We start from the raw sequence: 19,859 nt of genomic DNA, 5'->3' as shown, positions 1-19,859 counted from the left end.
TACTGTATATTTACTGCATATCAGTTGTTTGTCCTCTCTAATACGAAGGCAGTGCATTTTCTTAGTATCATTCTGAATGCTTGAAGATAGCTTGAGACTGCATAATGTTCTTTTTTCCTTTATTTTTTCCCACTCTTTCTGAAAGATAGAAGGACAGTACTATGCCACTCATCCTGTTCTGGAAAATGGAATTAGGTAGCACATGTAAAACTACAAACTGAGGCCTTCCTAGTCATATGGTCAGTGTGACTGTCCATGTTGTAGTACAGGCGATAACAGAGAGCTTGAACAACAGCTTTCAACATCTGCTGTGATTACATTTAAGATTTCATATTAAGAAATAGAAACTTTAGTTGAAAATGCGGAGATGTTTTTAATTATGCTGCTTTCTTTTCAAGCAAAAACATAGGATTAGCTGAAACAAAATAAAGTTCAGGGTTGCTGTTGTTTATGAGCATATTTACCTTTATCTGAAAAGGCTTTTGTCTCCTGTCAAGGTTCTTGTTACAGACAGATTTATTTGCAGTTTATGTGGTTTCTTTCTTTCACTGTGAACCGTATTCTGGCCTTGAAGAGCCAGTCATTCTAATCTTTTTCCCAAAAATTGAAGGAATATGCTGTTAGCTGTTTCAATTCCAGTCAAAATTCACTCTCAGATTGAGTGTACCTAGTGTTTGTCTCTGTGTGTGTTGCTAGCAAGGACACTGGTAGTTGCATAATGCTTGATTTGACATTCCTCAAGGTTGAGACTGATTGATGTCTCAGGCTTTAAGTATTTTTGTTTTATACTTGTTGGGAGGACCTTGACAAAGTGTGGCTTGTTCTAACTTTGCCAACTTTTCTTCTTTTTTCTTTTAGATTCGGTGGAAGTACATGATAGTAGATGAGGGCCATCGAATGAAGAACCATCACTGCAAGCTGACTCAGGTCTTGAATACTCACTATGTGGCCCCTCGGCGAATCCTGCTGACTGGGACTCCTTTGCAGAACAAATTGCCTGAACTTTGGGCTCTCCTCAATTTCCTTCTTCCAACCATTTTCAAGAGCTGCAGCACCTTTGAGCAGTGGTTCAACGCTCCATTTGCCATGACTGGAGAAAGGGTACTGTGGCAGTATTTTTTTAAAAGAGCAGAAATAATGTTTTCTGTTTTCACTTTGATGAAAACAGAAAAGAGCTTACTCAGAAGGATTAGTGTTTGAACTTGTGCTGGTACTTAAGGATTTAATATAACTAAGAGATCCCTTTTTTATAACGCCAAAATTTTAATGTTTAAAGTGTATTTTTTGACTCAGAGTCAGTTTGGTTGTAAGACGCAAATAATCATTTCACATTCTAAGCATTCCATGTGAGAGAAGACATTAACTAATATATTTGAGTTGCCTTGTAGTGACTTTTATAAACTTCTCTAGGTGGACTTAAATGAAGAAGAAACTATTCTGATCATCCGTCGTCTGCATAAAGTGCTTCGGCCCTTCTTGCTGAGAAGACTGAAGAAGGAGGTTGAGTCTCAACTGCCAGAAAAGGTTTGTAATGAGAGGAGTTTTGGAAGGGGTTTAATTATCTTTCTAAGCATTAAGTAATGTCCCTTTTTGAGATTTATTTTAGAGAAGAGGACTTCTTTAGTGTTTGTTTGTTTATACCTCTTCAGAGAAAGCTGAGGAAGCCTGAGTACCTGAAGTGTTTGCATTCTCAGGATTCCTCTCCAACCTTAAATGTGTTTGTTGTAACCAGTGTAAGATATGCAGCTTCTATGCATGAGATTCTAGTTTCAATTTATGACCCAGCCATACACTGAGGATAAAATTCTGTCATGTACCATCCTCCTTGCACTGGGTTGAAGCTAGTTCACTGAAATTTCTGGAAGACTATTGCACTTTATAAAGCAGGCACAATTTGGTTTATTATCATTCCAGGAGTTGTGTGAAGTGTCTTGTTGAAATTGCACAATTATTTTCAACTAGTGGCATTTTAATTCAGAACACAAAATTATTTTCTGATTTCAAAGATAATTGTTTTATTTCTGGATAACTCATCTTGTCCCATTGTGTACTCCTCTTCACAGAATAACAGCAACTAAAATTAAAAAAAAAGTATATTTGAAGGTGTGATAAGGAAAAGTTGGTTTTAAGGTAGACTGGATTAAAACCAAACAAAACTGAATTTTTATAAGGTGTGTTACGAGCTGACTGGCTAAATGAATGGATAACTCTGTAGAGATGCTTAGAGACAATACAAAGAAAGGCATTTTAAAATTATTTTTTCATCTTTCTAATCATGTAAATACTACTACTGTTGCAAATTTTTGTTCCTTCAAATGTCAAGTTCTCAATACCCTCAGAAAAATTTATTTGAGAATAAAAGATGCTTGCATTTAAAAATAATACTTAAATCAAACCACTGATAAATCCAATAATAAGCACTGGAGAGAAAAAATTTTCAAGTTACATACACACTCATACTCCATTATTCTTTTTGTTGCCATAATTAATACTGTATTAATTCCTAGTGTTTTAGTGGATGTTGCGAAAATGGTGACAGTCTAGATAAACATTATACCAGTTAGACTCTATGAGGGATTCTTAATTACTAGATATACAGTGATGATATTTTATGATGCTTTGCTTGATATTTTTTATAATATTTAACAGACACAATAAATTCAATTGGTTATTGAACATAAACCAGTTTTTAGTTGCATATTAATTTTAAATTACTTTTTTAGATTTTAAAAATTACTGAGTGAGAAATAAAGTATGTCTGGTAATCCTGCAGTTGCATCTTTAGGATCCAGCTGTCTCACTGCAGCTGTGACTCACAAATACTCATTTCTTGCTTGCAGTTGTGTTGCTGGTCATTGAAATTTTATATGGTAATCTGGTACATATAAAAGATTAGCAGGGTTTTTTTGTTTTGTTATAATGACAAAAACCTGCACTTAAATCCTACTAATATTATTATGTCAGCATGTTCATGGATTTGGGTTTTTTTTTTTTAATACCAGGTGGAATATGTGATCAAATGTGATATGTCAGCTCTTCAAAAGATCCTGTACCGTCACATGCAAGCCAAGGGAATCCTTCTCACAGATGGTTCTGAAAAAGACAAGAAGGTACAAAAGAAAGACTAAACTATGAAGGAAATAATGTATTACAAGTGAACATGTTAACATCATGACTTCTGTTTCATAAAATTAATATATAGACTCTTCCTGCAGGTATCTCCCACAGGTAGAAAAATTTCAGGCATGCCTTTCAGTTACAAGACTGCAGCTATTCACAAGGAGAAGTGTAGTTGCACTCAGTTGTATTCAGTGTAGTTGCACTGCCTTTCCAAAAACAGGCAATGTTTAAGAAAAAAACTGCATTTCCTTGGCTGAGCTTAATTAAATAATATATCTGAATAATTGTGATTGTGGGAGTGATGGCTACAGAAGGTCATTTATTTTATCAGAGCTATTAGTTAAGTCTTGCTTCGGTTAGCTAGGACTGTATGCTTGCATTCATCCTTACAAGGTCTCTTGGTAACAAAATTCTTTTAAGAGATCAGTAAGATTCGAAGTCGTATAGTCAGATTTAAATCTGACTTTGTAGTGGTAAATGTTGTTTATGCTGTGATGGGGTTTGATCCAGTCACTACTGAGTAAAGAAATTGCCATTCATCAACTTTTCACATGATAACAAATTTGAAATGCTATATTAGATGTGAAATACTTTGAACAGACACTGCAGAATATCTATAATGTAAGAGTTTCAGTTTGTACTCTCTAGTATGTATATTGCTGATGTAGTGCACATACAATCTTTCCGTTATCCTTTTTCAGGTTACATTCATACAGGTGATTTTTCTATTCAGTACCTTTACCTTTCTAGTTCTTTGCAGTCAAATTGTTTTCTTTACTGGTGCTTAATTAAACTCCAGAAAAAGGGCACTGGATATTGAAATGCATCTTCATAGTTTGAACACTTTTTAGACATTAATTCATATTCCTCATGCATTTTTTCAGTTCAATGTCTTTATGTTTGTCCTAAAAGTTTTCATTTTGTATCACAGTCTTCTACTTCCTTTTCCAGTCTCTTTCTTTCATCTGCTCAGACGCTTCTATGTATTTTTTCTTACCTGTTTCTCTACCTGGTTTTGTGATTAACCAGTTAAAATTGCCTTTGTTGTCTTCTGAACACTTCCCTTGCCTTTTTCTCTCCCAAGGGGCTAAAATTTTTCCTTTCTTGCAACTCTCTCTTAACTGATTTTTTTTTAAATGTTAAATCAAACTCTTGTTATCTCTGCTTCCTGTTGTCAGCAAAGGTAGGTGGTTGTTAAGATTCCTTGGCTTCAATGATCAAACAACCATTGTGTTAGGAAAAAAATCATGACCTTCTGCAGCTCTGGCCTGGACCCAGCTGATATTAGGGGCAATTCACTCAGATGGAAAGCTCTAGGAAATTATTTTTATAACAAATACAGACTGCATTTTTGGACCAAATTAGAGATTATCTTAGAAAGAACAAAACCAGGTTTTAAATATATGGAGTGCCCCCTTCAAATGAATTATCTCTGCTCTAGATTAAAGTTATGATTTCAGTGTACTTCCCAGAAGAGACTAGAATATTGCTAGTATATATTATAATTAAGTACTGTATTTTCCCCTAGTTTACAACTGAAAATTGGTAAATTGTTTTGGCTGAGATTTTTAAAAGAAATCTGAATTAGTTATATAGTAAGCTTGGAATAATGATGCCACTCTGATCACATTTTTATAAAATGGCAACAAAACAAAATGGCTTTAGAAAGCAACAAGTTTTTGACAATGTTAATATGATACAATGGTCTCAAACTTACACTGACCAGCTGCAGTTAGTTTTTAACACCTGAGTGTCAGGTGAGTGTCCTGGTTTTACAAGATTAACTGTAGTGCATGTTTTGAGAATATACTTCCTTAAATAATAAGATTACTCATTAATTTGTTGAGCTTGTGCATTTTAGTACCTCTGGCCTGATGTTTTGCTCGGCCTGGGGTGAGAAACCCATATATTGAGTTAACAGACTGGAGAAGTTACTATAGAATTGAAAAGAATCCAGCCAGAATTACTTCTGTTAGAGGGTTCAGACGCTATGGAGTTTGTATGGTTTCATAGTAAACAGTATAAATAATCAGGACAGTAGATGCTTTGCTTCCCACCAAGAATACTGCAGGAAGAAATGTAGTGCACTTTGTCAGTTGCTTCCAGGTCCTCCTTTTTCATTACAGAGCATCCTAATGACAGATGAATTTATACAGCAAGACAATAACTTTTTTGTTTTTGTTGTTTTGGTTTGTCCTGGTTTGTTTTTTTCTTATTGTGGAGTTTTGTTGTGCTTTGGTTTTTTTTTAAGTTAGTGATGTAGTGTTTGGATTTGGGATGAAAGTATGTTAAAAGGATATATTCATAAGCTAAGAAATTAATCATTTGGTTTGCATTGTTTGTACCCATAGGGAAAAGGGGGAGCAAAAACTCTTATGAACACTATCATGCAATTGAGAAAGATATGCAATCACCCATACATGTTTCAACACATTGAGGTAAGACTGATAGGTTTGATTTTGAGAGTTGTTTTTATTCAATAAAATAGGATAGGATAATAGAAAACTGCTGCTAAAGCTTATGTGTGTGGGAGGGGACATCTCTGTCCACATAATTTGTACTGGAAATGATAGATTAAAAAGAATATGTATTATAGTCAACAAGTGCCATCTTTTTATTGATAATCCAAAGTCTGTTTTTAAAATAGTTAATTTTATGGAGCAGTGCCTTTAAAAAGTGAAGAGTTTTTTGTTAATTTAAGACAACCCAGAGCAACTTGGTACTCACATACTGCAAATTCATTATGTACAGACACCAATTCAAAATGTCGTGTAGAATCTCTCTAGTTAGCAGACTGCTAATCTTCTTCAGTGTCAAATACAATTGTTTGTCTTGTTTTGTCAGCAAAAATGTACTATCTATATACCATCTCTCAATATATAATATGTAATATGTAATATGTAATATGTAATTTGTAATATATAATATATAATATGTAATATATAATAATTTTTCTCTCAATATAAAGACCATCTTTCAATATAATATATCTGAAAAGATGGAAAGTGTCATAGATATCTGGAATATAGCCAAATTTATGAAAATATAATTAAGTGCCTACTGTGATACAGTATTTTTTTATTATTCTTGTAGTAGTTTTTCTCTCTTCGTGATCTTGTATGCTGAGTAATTAAATTGAGTAATTTGCAGATGGATCTTCTACTGTTCAGTATAAATAAATTCCTATTCTACCATATTTGTAATCTGGTAAAATGTATACTGCAGAAGTCAGTTCTGCAAATCATGAATTTCAAATAATAGTACAGGAAAGCATTAAGCAGAGCATTGTTGCCACAAGGTGATTTCCAAGAGTATGAACATCATTGAACTCAAACTGCAATACTCATATATTTAATTTGATTTCTATAAGAATGTGTTGTTTTTGGCTACTGTATATTTTGTAATATGTTTATTACTTCTAACTTTGCAGGAGTCCTTTGCTGAACATCTGGGCTACTCAAATGGGGTCATTAATGGGTAACTCTCTGTTTTTTCTGCTGCGCATAGTGTTGTATTGGAGTTAATGAACACTCTTTTCCTGGAAGCTACATGTTAGGAAACTCAAGCATTTTGTACAGAGGCAGAGGAAGTACAGGGCACAAATGTAAAGCAAAACCTAGTAGTACTAGAAGTGTTATAAGATCTTTTCATGACACTCTGTCTCCTTCAGGATGGCAGACAGAAAAGACTCGTGTCTTCCTTTCCCCTTATTTTGAAATAATGTGCTATCTGAAATTCATTGGGTTGGCCCTTTAGAGATATCTGTCAGGATTTTCTTCTCTTTATTGTTACTTTTCCCTTCTACTTTTACTTTTTTACTATCTCTTTTCCAAGTTAAAGTAGCATTTCTTCCATTATCTGAAATGAAAAAGACTTGGTTTATTTTTCTTGACACTCTGTGCAGCTGTCAAGTTAATGGATGTTTTCTAAACAAAAAGTGTGTATCATCCACCTAACTTTCTTCCTGTTTAAGTACTAATGGTATATTTTTTTCCTTATCAAATATACCAGACTCTTTGCATCTTTAGCTAGTATACCAGAATACTCGTCTCCTAAACAGTTTAGTCTTTGGCTGATTACAGATGTGTGCATATCAGAAGGCTATGTATCTTCTGGATTTTGTGCCATTGCTAATGATAAATTGTATTTTGAGAGTGCAGACTCAAGGTTAGAGAAGCGTTGCATGAAGTTTATTCCTGTAAAGTGTATCACTGTGGTGTGATTTAGATGTTCTGTTTACTTGTATTCATTTTCTGGGTTGTGGATTGCATTACAGTGCTAAGAGTCAGTTTTGGAATTCTTGCATAGAAGGCAAAAGAGTAGCTAATCAAAGCAGCTAAACACTGTTCTGGATGACCAAGGTTGTATGGCTAAAGAGTGTGTGTCAGACTCCTGCCACTATCGCCATATATTAGTTCCGTTTGCAATATTTTATTTTCACGTGCCTGATAGTTCAGTGGAAAGGGGCTAATTTCCAACAAATGCCTGATGTGTACAGTTTAAAACTGCAGTTGCGAGTTGTTTTTAATGCCAGTTGAAAACAAAAGAGCAGGTGAATGTCTTAGCTTATAGAATGCTTATCTAACTAAGAAATAATATTTGTTTTAATAAGTAATGAAAAAGAATTTAGTGATTGAAAGTCAGCACAATTTCCGTAATTGAAGAAAATTCAGAAAAACGGGATTTCACACATGCTTCATCAACATGTGTAATTTTAAAGAAAAGTGCTATTAGTCTTGTTTAGATTAAGTAAATTAGTCTATTTTATACTCTGACATGATAATGACTACAGACTTTTAAAGGTGGGCTTATTCTGATATTTACTGTGCTGCTTCTCTCCAACAGAGCTGAACTTTATCGAGCCTCAGGGAAGTTTGAGCTACTCGATCGTATTCTGCCAAAGTTACGAGCTACTAACCATCGTGTACTTCTTTTCTGTCAAATGACATCGCTCATGACCATTATGGAAGACTACTTTGCATTTCGCAATTTCCTTTACCTGCGTCTTGATGGTAAGCAAAATGGAAAAAGAGGATAAATACTAAGATAAGAGGTAGTATCCTTCATTAGTTTGGGCATGGGGGGCCTGGCTTCTTCTCCCAGTGTTTTTATAATAGTTCTGTGTCATGACTATACAAGAGTGAAAACAGGTTCAAAATACTGTTTTATAATCCTGCAAGTGTATTTACCATGAAGTTATGCCAGTAGACCCTTTAGTGACAGTTGAGTAGAATTTCCCATATTCTGCCAGACAAGGAAGGCACTGAGAAAGATGTACTTTTGCTTCTGTTGGTAGAAGTATTTGTCTCTGTCTCTTTCAGTGTTTTCTTTTATCTGTTTAATCTGCAGACCATTTGGTCAATGGATTCTTTTGATCAACATTCAGGTCTATTCCAGGAATGTAACTTATGTATACAGTTGCTGCTTAGATGCTCATCTCTTTTTCACATAGGGTTTAAAATCCAAGGTTCCCAATCAGTCATCACTGTCTAAGTTGCCTGAAAATATTCTCATGATAAGAGATGATAATGCCAGTTTTAGGCCTGTATTTCAATGGAATAAATTCATTTTTGTCTGTTTAAAACCCAACTGCTGAACTTCACAGGATAGCTGAGTTTCAGTGTGATGCCTGAATTTCACAGGAAGATCAAAAGCCTCAATTTCTTCATGTGTAGATATGTTTTATTACTTTGAACAAAAAGATGGTTTAGAAACATTTTAGATACTAATATCTTTATTCTGTTCAGTGTCTCTGTTGAGTGTTCAGTATCTTTGTTTGTGGATGGTCTGGATGAGGGGATTGACTCAGTAGATTCACAAGACTGCCCTTGTGTCACAACAACCCCAGGCAGTGCCACAGGCTGGGGCAGAGTGGCTGCAAAGCTGCCCACAGGAAAAGGACCTGGGGGTGCTGGTGACAGCAGCTGAACATGAGCCAGGGTGTGCCCAGGTGGCCAAGAAGGCCAATGGCATCCTGGCCTGTACCTGCAACAGTGTGGCCAGCAGGAGCAGGGCAGGGATTGTCCCCCCTCTACTCAGTGAGTACCCACTGAGAGGGGAGAGGCCATACTGTCAATTCTGTGTTCAGTTCTGGGCCCTTCACTCCAAGAAGGACATTGAGGTTGCTGGAGCATGTCCAGAGAAGGGCAGCAGAGCTGGGAAAGGATCTGGAGCACATGTCTTGCAAGAGGTAGCTGGGGGAGCTGGAGTTGTTTAGCCTGGAGAAGAGGAGGGTCAGGGGTGACCTCATCACACTGTACAACTCCCTAAAAGGAGGCTGTAGCCAAGTGAAGGTCAGTCTCTGCTCACAAGCAGCCAGTGACAGGACAAGAGGACACAGTCTCAAGCTGCACCAGGGGAGGTTCACATTAGACATTAGGAAGAGTTTCTTCTCAGAAAGGGTGATTGGGCATTGAAATGGCTTGCCCAGGAACATGGGGAAGTCACCATGCATTAAGGTGTTAGAGGAAAGATTGGCTGTAGCACTTAGTGCTGTGATTGGGTACTCAAGGTAGTGTTTGATCAGAGGTTGGATTCGATGATCTCCGAGGTCTTTTCCAATCTATTAGATTTGCTAATTGAGTCCCGCAATTCTATGAAAGAAAAATGAAAAATACTGTATCCCACCTGAGTTTTAAACCAGTGCGAAAGAAGTTTCCATTTTTGTCTTCTTCCATGTTGATGATCTCTACCTCATACTGAGCTTCTTAAATAGTGATCATTTTAATGTTTTATCTCATACATTGTAGTATTACATAGGACCAGCAGCATTTATCAGAATACTTTTCAGTAGAGAAGCAATGATTTCAGGGAAATGCAGAGAAGAGTGTGAGTGAGACTTGAAGTTTCTTCTGAACATTTTTAACAGTGTTTTAAATTGACTCTTAGCTTCATGCTTTAATCAGAATAAAAAGTAATACCAAGAAATAGTCTCATCCTTTATTAATATTAATGAACATGAAGTTGAACCAATATTATCTTTGAATGTAAAATGGGATTATGAAATGGACACACAAATGAGCTATCTCACTGTGCTGTAGAATGCCAGAACTCTCTGAAGATCAGAGGGCATGCTAACAAAGCCTTCTTCATACCTCTGGCCTGCATGTGCTTTAATACTTCTATTCAAGACAGACAAATTACATTACATTTTAAATGTTTTAGATTACTTTACATCATGTATTTTTAAATTAATTCCTTTTCATGCTTAAATATATATTGCAAGACACAATATGGTAGATACACCTCATTGTCTTTTTCAGGTAGTTCATTAAATTAGATAAACCCTTTTTCTTCCTTTCCAGTTTCATAATGACAGATGCTTTCATACTGGGATGCAATCTATCCAGGTTCTGTTCAGCTGTTTTCTTACATGGAATGTTTCCTACCCAATTCACATGCCTATTGTGTCAGCAGTGGGCTGGCAGTTTGGCTGTGTGATTGTGGTGGCTACAGATGGGTGGAGTAATTTTCCTCCTAGCAGCTAGTGTAATGCTGTGCTTTGCACTTGTAACACCACCAGTGACATCACCCCCGAATTAGGCTATTGGTGAGCAGCACTTGCAGTGTCAAGGGTTTATCTCCAAACACCCCTCTCCCCCAAGGCCTGTAAGGCTGCACTGAACTGGGACCCAGATAAGACAGTTGACCAGGCTGACCAAAGGGTTGTGAACAGCCATAAAACCTGAGGGAAAAGAGGAGGATGCAGGGACATCACTTGTTATGGCATTTGTCTTCCTAATTAGTCATTACTGGTGCTGAGGCCCTGCTTCCCAGGAAGCGGCTGAACATCTGTTTGCTGCTGGGAAGGGGAAATAAATTCCTCTTCTTATCCTTGCACACACACTTTTCATTTCAGTTAGTCTGCCTTTTTCTCAGCACAAGAGCTTTTCTGTTTTATTTCCTCCCCGTGTACTGCTGAGTATGGGGAGGCAGGGGTGTGTATGTGGAAGCCAGCTGGGGAACAACCCACCATAGTAATAAAAAAAAATTTGTAATGTCATCTTCTATACATATATCACCCTCAAGATGGGACATTTTAAGAATTTGCAGTCTTTTGGTATTAACTGTAACTCCAAAGGCAAATAGTGACATTTTGATAAATCTCTCTATAAGTAGCTTTTAAAAATATTTAATGCTGCTCTAGCCAGAAGGCATTAATCAAAAGTAGAGCTCTCTTCTGTTTGTATATAGTAATTTCAATTGAAATTTATGTGAGTTATAAAAAGGTATAACAATGTTAGCCAACATTTTAACTTCTACTTTAGAAATGTCAAAACAAATGCATTTAAAGAGACCTTTAGAAGTCCACCTCATAGATGTGATAGGCAGTTGACCTAAACATTCATGGCCAGTGTTATGGAAAATGTGGCAGAGATGTCAAAAAGCAGTGCACTAAAATAACCCTTTCACATGTAGTTTTAGCAACAGACATTGTATTATATTATTTCAGTTCACAACTTTATTATGTGATATTTTAAACTTTTTTTCAGGCACAACAAAATCAGAGGATCGAGCTGCTCTGTTGAAGAAGTTCAATGAACCTGGATCACAATACTTTATCTTCTTGCTGAGTACAAGGGCTGGAGGGCTAGGCTTAAATCTCCAGGCTGCTGACACTGTTATAATCTTTGATAGTGACTGGAATCCTCATCAGGTTATATTTATTTTCTTATCTTCATAAAATGTGCAAAGAATCCATGATGCGGTTTTGAGGTGCTTCTTTAAATAGATGGTGTAGCCTGGGATGAAAGGAAAAAAATCCAAGGAAGAGATAAAATGCTGCTTTGAGAGGAATTAGTGAGGCAAACTGCCACAATCAGGAAATGTTTGAATCGGTGAACTAATTCTCTGCCTGCATATTTATTTTTTCTGAGTCTTGTAGTATCCTCAGTGCTAGGGGTCTTATAAACCTGCTTCATTAGTATAACTGTACTCATTCTTTAACCCTTAGGATATAATAACCAGCTCACTAGCCTTGGGTAGGTAGTTTGTAATACTTCAGTAAAAGCTATGCTGATTGCTACCTGTCTAATGAAATTAGGTGACTATGTGAGTGCAGTAATCTTGGCCTGAGGCCACCTTACTCTGTGGTGGTTAAAAGTAGATACAGATACCAGAAAAAGAGGATATCACACCACTTCGGCTTGTTTTAAAAAGCCAGAAGGGGTAACTGAATTATGCCTTTGCCATCTTTTTTTTTTTACTTATTTGCAAGAAAGTAAGTTCAGTATCCCTGCAAGTGCATAGTTGTGTGTGTGTTTTCAGCTATTGTGCAAGTGTATGCAATTCACATTATACTTAAAGACCATATGTAAAATGTAAGGGAAGTGAGACTAAAAAAGAGTTTTACTACCTGCATTCACTCTCTGTTAAATTACTCTCTGTGTTCTTTTCCTAATAGGACTTGCAGGCCCAGGATAGAGCTCACCGAATTGGTCAGCAGAATGAAGTTAGAGTCCTGCGACTCTGCACTGTGAACAGTGTGGAAGAGAAGATACTTGCTGCGGCAAAGTATAAGCTGAATGTAGATCAAAAAGTTATTCAGGCAGGAATGTTTGATCAGAAATCTTCAAGCCATGAGAGGAGAGCTTTCCTCCAAGCTATATTGGAGCATGAAGAAGAAAATGAGGTAAGGTAGTTAGAAATGATTACTCAGGAAGTACTCACTCTTCTTTTATTCATCATTTACAAAGATTGTCATAACTCTTGAAATCAAAAATTTCATTTTAATTTCTTACCATCCATTTAAAGAAATAACTTATTTTTAATGTTTTTTTATAGTCGTGGTAATAGCTTGTAACCTACTGGTTATGATGTAATAATTGTAGTTCCATCTTAGTGCAGAATTACGCATTGCAACTTAAAACCTATTCTACCCTTTATAATTTTGGCAAATAATTGCATTCAAACAAAGATTTTTTTTTTCCCAGGACACATTATAAACCATTTCCTAAGTCCAATATATATGTTCAGCTAGGCAGTTTGATTTTCAGACATGCAGAGCAGCTAGTACTACCTAGGTTTCAGTTTTGAAGGACCCTGCTTATTGTACTTCCTTTGGAATCTATTTAAGAGTTAAGATCTGCTTTGATATGCCTTGGGCTTAGGACAAGCCAAAAAGTAACTTTCTTTCTGGTGCTGTGTCCAAACCAGACTTCTCATCACCACTTTCTCTTTGAGAAATAATTAGCTGTTTAAAATGAGCTGTCAAGTCTTTTCTTTTAATATTAGGAAGGGAAGAACACTGAACTCTCTTTTCATTGTGTTCTTTAATGGAACTCTGAGTATGGAATGATGAACCTAATCTTTTGCCTGTCACTGCAGATTCTTCTCTTAATTTGAATAAAATTCAGTATTTAGACAAAAGCCATATTTGGGAGAGATTAAATAAATGTGTCAATTTTACTGATGACACACAGAGAGAAATTTTTGATCAACACTGACTTTTTCCCATCTTGAAAATACCCTGTACTGGTTAAAGACAGAGCTTTTGAGACCAATCTTGCCTCTGAGTGGAGCTTGTGTGTCTGAATAAGGTGCACACTGGTAGGAGATTGTACAGCCTGTGTTTCATTAGCATCCTTCATTATATGGAGTAAAGTTTCAAAGATCAAGGAGTTTACTTCTTCAGTCATTAATCCTTTTGTGTAAACTCTGCATTGTGCACTTAGAAAAGCATGATAAAGATTAAATTTTGTATTGTTTAAGTATTTTTCATAGAAATTAAAGAAGAGTGACAAAACATTTTTATCAGTAATTGGCTTTTATTTGTGGTGTTAATGCAGAAATTTGGTGATATACCTATGTACCATTTTTTATTAAGTAAACCCGTAGTTCTAAAGCAGACCACACTTCCTATATGAGTAGGAAACTAGCAGACATTTTCAGTAATCCTGTGAATTTTTAAAAAAATTTGGAGTACATTTGTTTCTGAAGCATTTATATGACAGTGTTTCAGAAGTCAGGGCTGCTGCTCAGGCCTGTGTGACATGCCTTATTTTGTAGATGACTTCAGAACAATTTGTTTTTTGTATGTTATGTACCTAATCTGCCATCCCGAAGCAAGCAGATTTAAAAATGGTTTATTTGCCATAGCCCACCATCAGTCTTTAAAGACTGTTGTGTTGTAGTCTGACTCCTAGCTGAAGCTTTCAAGTAATACTTCTTTATAAACAGAGACTATACAATTCAGGGAGGAAGACTGAATATTTTGGGCTTTGTTTTAAAGTGGGTATCGTAATGGTTTCAACTTAAACATTTTCAGCTGAGCACTTCCATTCTAAATTGTTTTTCTAGTGCCTGTTTCTGTTTTTATGAAAAAATCCATTTTGTCTGCAGTAAAATTTTCTTGTCTCAATTTGTAAGCGGAAAATGGTCAAGAGAAAGTGATTCAGCAGGGTTATTTTCCAGGATAAAAACATGTTTCATTATTGTCATTTCATCAGGAATTTTTCAGTCATCTTGCTTTGATGGGAAAAACCTCAAAATTTAGAATGCTATTTCTGAAGGAGTATTGTAGAATATCAGAACAGAAATACATTTTAACAAAAGCACTAACTGTGCTTCTGACCCAGGAAAACTACAAGCCAAAATTTCCTGGTTTTGTATTTGGTAATTTCCTCATTCTCAAAATTTGAAGTCTTATTTGTCATTCTTACCATCTTATGGTATCTGAATCTTCTGAATAGCTGAACAGTTTAAAAGGTTTCATTTCAGTTTAAGTGCTCCCACATGTTGTCAGAGAAAGAGGGTCAGTGGAGCTCTGAACTGATGGTTAGTTCAAACTGCATGTGAGTACTTCCTAATAATTTTATCCATCTTTCTAACCAGGAAGAAGATGAAGTTCCTGATGATGAGACACTGAATCAGATGATTGCTCGACGTGAGGAGGAATTTGATCTCTTTATGGTGAGGATGGGTAATCATAAAAAAATCATCTTCTCTAGTGTTTTTAATAAAGGCCTTAACCTTTTTATCACTCAAGTTTGTCAAAACTTTACTGGAGAAGTAGGTTTTATTTACTTGTGTTGCTCATCTGAGGAAAAAAGTGTAGTCTGCTTAAATGCAGAGTTCCTCAAATGTCACAGAGTCTTCAGAGATTGCTTGCTGTCAGTGAAACAGTGACAATCTAGAGGAAGAGTTTGACACAACCTGAGAAATTTGTAGTTCAAAAGTGTCAGTCATAGTTTGGCTTGCTAATTCTACAGCATACTATTTCTATTCAACATTTTGTCTTACTTTTGGACTTTGATATTGGCAAGGACTACAAGGTACTTAACAAGGTAGTAAATGTGTAGACTAACAGTGCTGTTCTCTTGGTGAGTTAACTGGGGTATTGTTGATGGTTTTGTCAGGAATCCAGTTAGCTGCATCTCTGCTGCTGCAACTGTTGGAAAAGTTACCAAAATAGAGCTAGTGGTCCAAATGTGAGCCACTTCTTTTTATTAGTACTTTCCTTTTTGTTATGCTAATGCAGCACTGATGGAATAATTACTAAGTTGCCTTTGTAGGCATGGCTCTTGCCTTTTAGTGTTTATACAGTCTGAGGATTGCTAGAGGATTGCTGGGCTTCACTGACACCAGTACAAGGCAATACTTCAGTACTGAAGGTAAAGCACCATGCCGTATAAATCTACAGAGGTGGCTTTCTTCTGCAGAATGGAATAAGACAGACACTCCTGTCTGTCCTGTGTATCTGGTGGTATCCACAGAAACAGCTGCTGATAGGACCAATGCAAAACCTGTGTACCCAGTACAGGTTTTATTCCCTCATTGTCTTCTGCTTACGAATTCATCTGTAAAAATTTGCTGTTACACAAGCATGCAGGGGCCCTTTTTGTGTTACAGTTGTTCATGTACATTGTTGGAAAAGGCCATGTTACCCTGTATGATTCTTCTTTTACTCTTGCTGATTTGCCAGTTTAGTGTTTTCATGCTAAGCTTTATTAAGTGTTACTCAGAACTGAAATCTCTAACGCCGGGTTGCACAGAAAAGGAGTGCTTACAGACACCTGTCTTTTTAAACTTTTCCATTGGTGATTTGAGTGTAAGGAGATTTGCGTGACACAAACCAAGAGGTGGCCATTTGATCCAAAACTCAAATAATTTCATGTGACTTATTGACTGAACATACCCTGAATTTTGTGAAGGTGGATTTGCTGCTAGAAAAGAGCTTCTGATTTCTCCCTCAGACCCAGAAGGGAAGAACTAATCCATGGTTGAAAGTAGCTGATGAATTTGTATCTGTTTTCTTCAACTTTTAGTATTAAGTTTGAAGGCTATTTAATATAAAACAAGCTGAGGAGCCTAGAGTAAAGACAGTTTTCACAGAATCACAGAATATGCTGAGCTGAAAGGGACCCACAAGGGTCGATTCCACCTCCTGGCCCTGCACAGGACATGCCAAAAATCACACCATGTGTCTGAGAGCATTGTCCAAATACTTCTTGAACTCTGTCAGGCTTGGTGCTGTGACAGGTTCTCTGGGGAGCCTGTTCCAGTGCTCTGTGGCTCTCTGGGTGAAGAACCTTTTCCTGATATCCAACCTAAACCATCTCTGACACAACTTCAGGCCTTTCCATCAGGTCCTGTCACTGGGCACCACAGAGAAGAGATCAGTGACTGCCCCTGCTCTTCCCGTCATGAGGAGCTTGACTGTAATGAGGTCTCCCCTCACTCTTCTCCAGACTGAAAAAAACACGTGACCACAGCTGCTCCTCATAAGAGTTCCTCTCAAGGCCCTTTATCATCCTTATGGTCCTCCTTTGGACACTTTCCAGTAGTTTTGTATCTCACTTACACTGTGGCACCCAGAACTGCCCCCAGCACTTGAGGTGAGGCTGCCCCAGCTCAGAGCAGAGCAGGAGGACAATCCCCTCCCTTGCCCAGCTGGCCATGCTGTGCCTGATGTCCCCCAGGACACGGATGGCCCTCCTGGTTGCCAGGGCACTGCTGACCGTGTTCAACTGGCCATAACCCAGGACTCCCAGGGCCTTTTCTGCAGTGGTGTTTCCAGCATCTCATTTCCCAGTCTATCTGTACATTCCAGGGCTGCCCCGTCCCAAAACCAGAATCTGGCTCTCAGCCTTTTTGAACTTCATATGGTTGGTAATTTCCCAGTCCTCTCGTTTGTCAAGGTCTCTCTGCAGTCCCTCCCTGCTTTTGAGGGAGTCACTAGCTCATCTCAGTTGTTTTTTTTTCTGTGAACTTGTTTAGTATCTCTTCAAGTCCTGCATCCAAGTGTGCTGAATGCATGTTTTTCATATTAATTTACATGGACATTTTTAAGGAAAAGGAAGGAGTTGGTAGTAAAAATTTCAAGAGGCAAAAGTACATGTTTTGAAAGCCAAGGTTTGAAAATAGTAAGAAAGTAAGATTGTAGTTAAATGTTAATAGCTAAGAAATAGTTTAAATTGTTAATATAAAAAATGGTTTTAATTTTTTGTTAACTGTTTCTTTTTTAAAGAAAAATCTGAAAAGCAAGTTTGGCAATCAGAGCTATTTGTCTTTCTATCAATATTTCAAGTCTTGCATAGTCAAATAAAGAGCAAAAGGTAGTCTGTATTTTCTTTACTGTAGTGATACCTGTGCCACTTCATTCCCTTTTAAAGTTGTGCATATGTAATCAGAATTCAGGAGTCTGCAATACCCAACAACAAATGTGTTTGGGTGTCATAGTGTTATGTGTGTAAAAGCATGTATTATACTTATTTGAAGTGAGCAACGAGAAAGATCAGTTCCACGAGCATCTCTTCTATAGTCACTTTGCAGGTTAGAAGTGTTGTTTGACACAGGACCTGAATTGTAGTTGTGGAGCTAAATACACTGTTCAGAGAGAAGGTGTGTACAAGTGGACTTTGTTCCTGTGGCTTTTAGAGGCTTCACATAGCAAAAAAATTTGGAAAATACTCAGGGAAAAATCGGGGGGTTTATGTGATCTGTACAACTCTTGTCATTGCTTAAGAATGGTTCAGTAAGTTACTTATCTGGAAAAGAAATGGTTCCCCCTTAGTGTTAAAACTGCTTAAATAAAGTAAAGAAAACATTAAAAGAACATGATTTTTGATGTAAAAAATGCCTTTCAAGTGGAAGGCCAAATAGGTACCAAAACTCCATTTGTGCTAATACAGTTAATCTCCTTGAAGTGAAATTGGCAATCTACTAGAACTGGATGTATAAATACTGATTTTACGCTGAGTGGCTTGAATGTTTTTTTCAAGGTCTCTCTTAGTTATAATTTAAAAGCTTTTACATGAAATGGCTTTGATGTTTCTTCCAAGGACTCTTCTAGTTATAATTTGGAAAGTTTAAGATAATCATCCACAATTCACAGGATAGCAGTGCTCTGTGGTTTTTCTAAACTGGAAATTTTGGGCCTTGGCTGTGCCAACTTTCAAGTTCTTTGCCTAGGTTTAAGTAGTGGTAGTATATTATTTTTACTATTTAGGCCTTATTGAGGACAGTGAACATATTAGTTATATAAAAATAATTTAGATTTCTCTTGGAAACACAGGTTTTGGAAAGATATGGGACAATAGAACTGGAGGTTTCCCAGGTGTAAATATGGTTTGAATAGTATCCTCAGAAAAAAAAAGTCAGTTTGTATCTCTGATATCTCAGATTAACTGAGTTTGTCTTTAATTTTCCTTCCCAAGCATTATTATACCAGAAAATATTGGAATAATTACCAGTATAGCTGGACGGGATGTGCCTGGGCTTGTCTGGCCCTTGCTGCTTGACCAAATAGCGGCACTGTGGTGTTTTCACCCGAGACACCTTTTGGCTAGCTGGATGCTACAGCTGGGCGCTTGGAGGCAAGTCCAGACGTGCAGGAGCTCTAGTGCTCCTCAGGTTTACCTCTGGTGGAGAAGCTTTAAGGCGGTGGTGATGGAAAGGAGATGATTCTGATGGAGGGTTTTGATCCAGAGCTTTATTCTGGCCCACAGGCTTCTGAATCCAGCAACAGCTCCAGCAGAAGTCCTGAACCACATGGTTGCCGGCTCTTCTAACCCTGGAAAGAGGGGGAGGGAAGGGGTAGGAAGCTCACAAACCAGGGACAAAGGACACCTGGATGGTCCAATGTCTCCCTAGGGGTAGAGGGCATCTTTTGAATCTGCCCAATCGCTCGATGCCCTTCTGGAATGCTAAGATTGACAGGCAGTGCTCAGCAGGGGGCAAGGGAGAGGGAAGATGTGACTGACACACCTAGCAGGGAATTATCAGAGAGGAACCCGGGGTATCTGAGGCAAGCCATGACATCACACCGCAACAAGAAAACAGCTATTATAATATTCTGTCTTCATGTTCAGTTTTTCTGTTAGATGAAGAAACGTAGTCATTGGGGAAAAAATGCAAAATTTCAGCATTGACTTCATGTTCTTAGTGGCATTAAAATATGATGTCTCTTGACTTCACTCAAGTTCTCAGTTAACTAATAGAAATAGAGAAATCTATTTCATTTATCCCATTTGAGCTGTCTCTTGGTGCAGCTCTCTGGTTGCCATTTTAGAATAAACCAAGCCACATGTTTGGCTTGAATGAGACTTTTTGAAATTAATACAAATTGAATGGGACATTCTTTAATAGGTGAAATATGGAAGTCTGCTATAAAAAACTGCAAGTTGCACAGCCCATTCACTGTTGTCTGAAGTAATGGGGAACAGGGAAATCGCCCATGTATTTATAGTTGCTTCTTGAACATAATTGGACCTGCAGACTGAAGACCACTTCTTGCTTTC

General features: G+C 37.2%; 1 protein-coding gene across 3 annotated transcripts in view; it reads left to right on the top strand.

Annotated features, from left to right (window-relative positions):
• SMARCA2 (SWI/SNF related, matrix associated, actin dependent regulator of chromatin, subfamily a, member 2) overlaps positions 1 to 19,859 on the top strand; it is a 119,313-nt gene that overhangs the window by 58,465 nt on the left and 40,989 nt on the right. For all 3 annotated transcript variants that reach the window (XM_059836645.1, XM_059836647.1, XM_059836646.1), the window contains 9 exons: positions 859 to 1,101; positions 1,411 to 1,524; positions 3,003 to 3,110; positions 5,472 to 5,558; positions 6,551 to 6,597; positions 7,966 to 8,132; positions 11,613 to 11,776; positions 12,524 to 12,751; positions 14,953 to 15,030. In XM_059836645.1, coding sequence (XP_059692628.1) covers positions 859 to 1,101; positions 1,411 to 1,524; positions 3,003 to 3,110; positions 5,472 to 5,558; positions 6,551 to 6,597; positions 7,966 to 8,132; positions 11,613 to 11,776; positions 12,524 to 12,751; positions 14,953 to 15,030 — 1,236 coding nt within the window. The remainder of the gene's footprint in view (positions 1 to 858; positions 1,102 to 1,410; positions 1,525 to 3,002; positions 3,111 to 5,471; positions 5,559 to 6,550; positions 6,598 to 7,965; positions 8,133 to 11,612; positions 11,777 to 12,523; positions 12,752 to 14,952; positions 15,031 to 19,859) is intronic.

Source organism: Haemorhous mexicanus, chromosome Z, assembly GCF_027477595.1.
Source record: "Haemorhous mexicanus isolate bHaeMex1 chromosome Z, bHaeMex1.pri, whole genome shotgun sequence".
Lineage (NCBI taxonomy): Eukaryota > Metazoa > Chordata > Aves > Passeriformes > Fringillidae > Haemorhous > Haemorhous mexicanus.
Note: the sequence above shows the minus strand (reverse complement) of the source record. Positions and strands in the feature narration are given on the sequence as shown.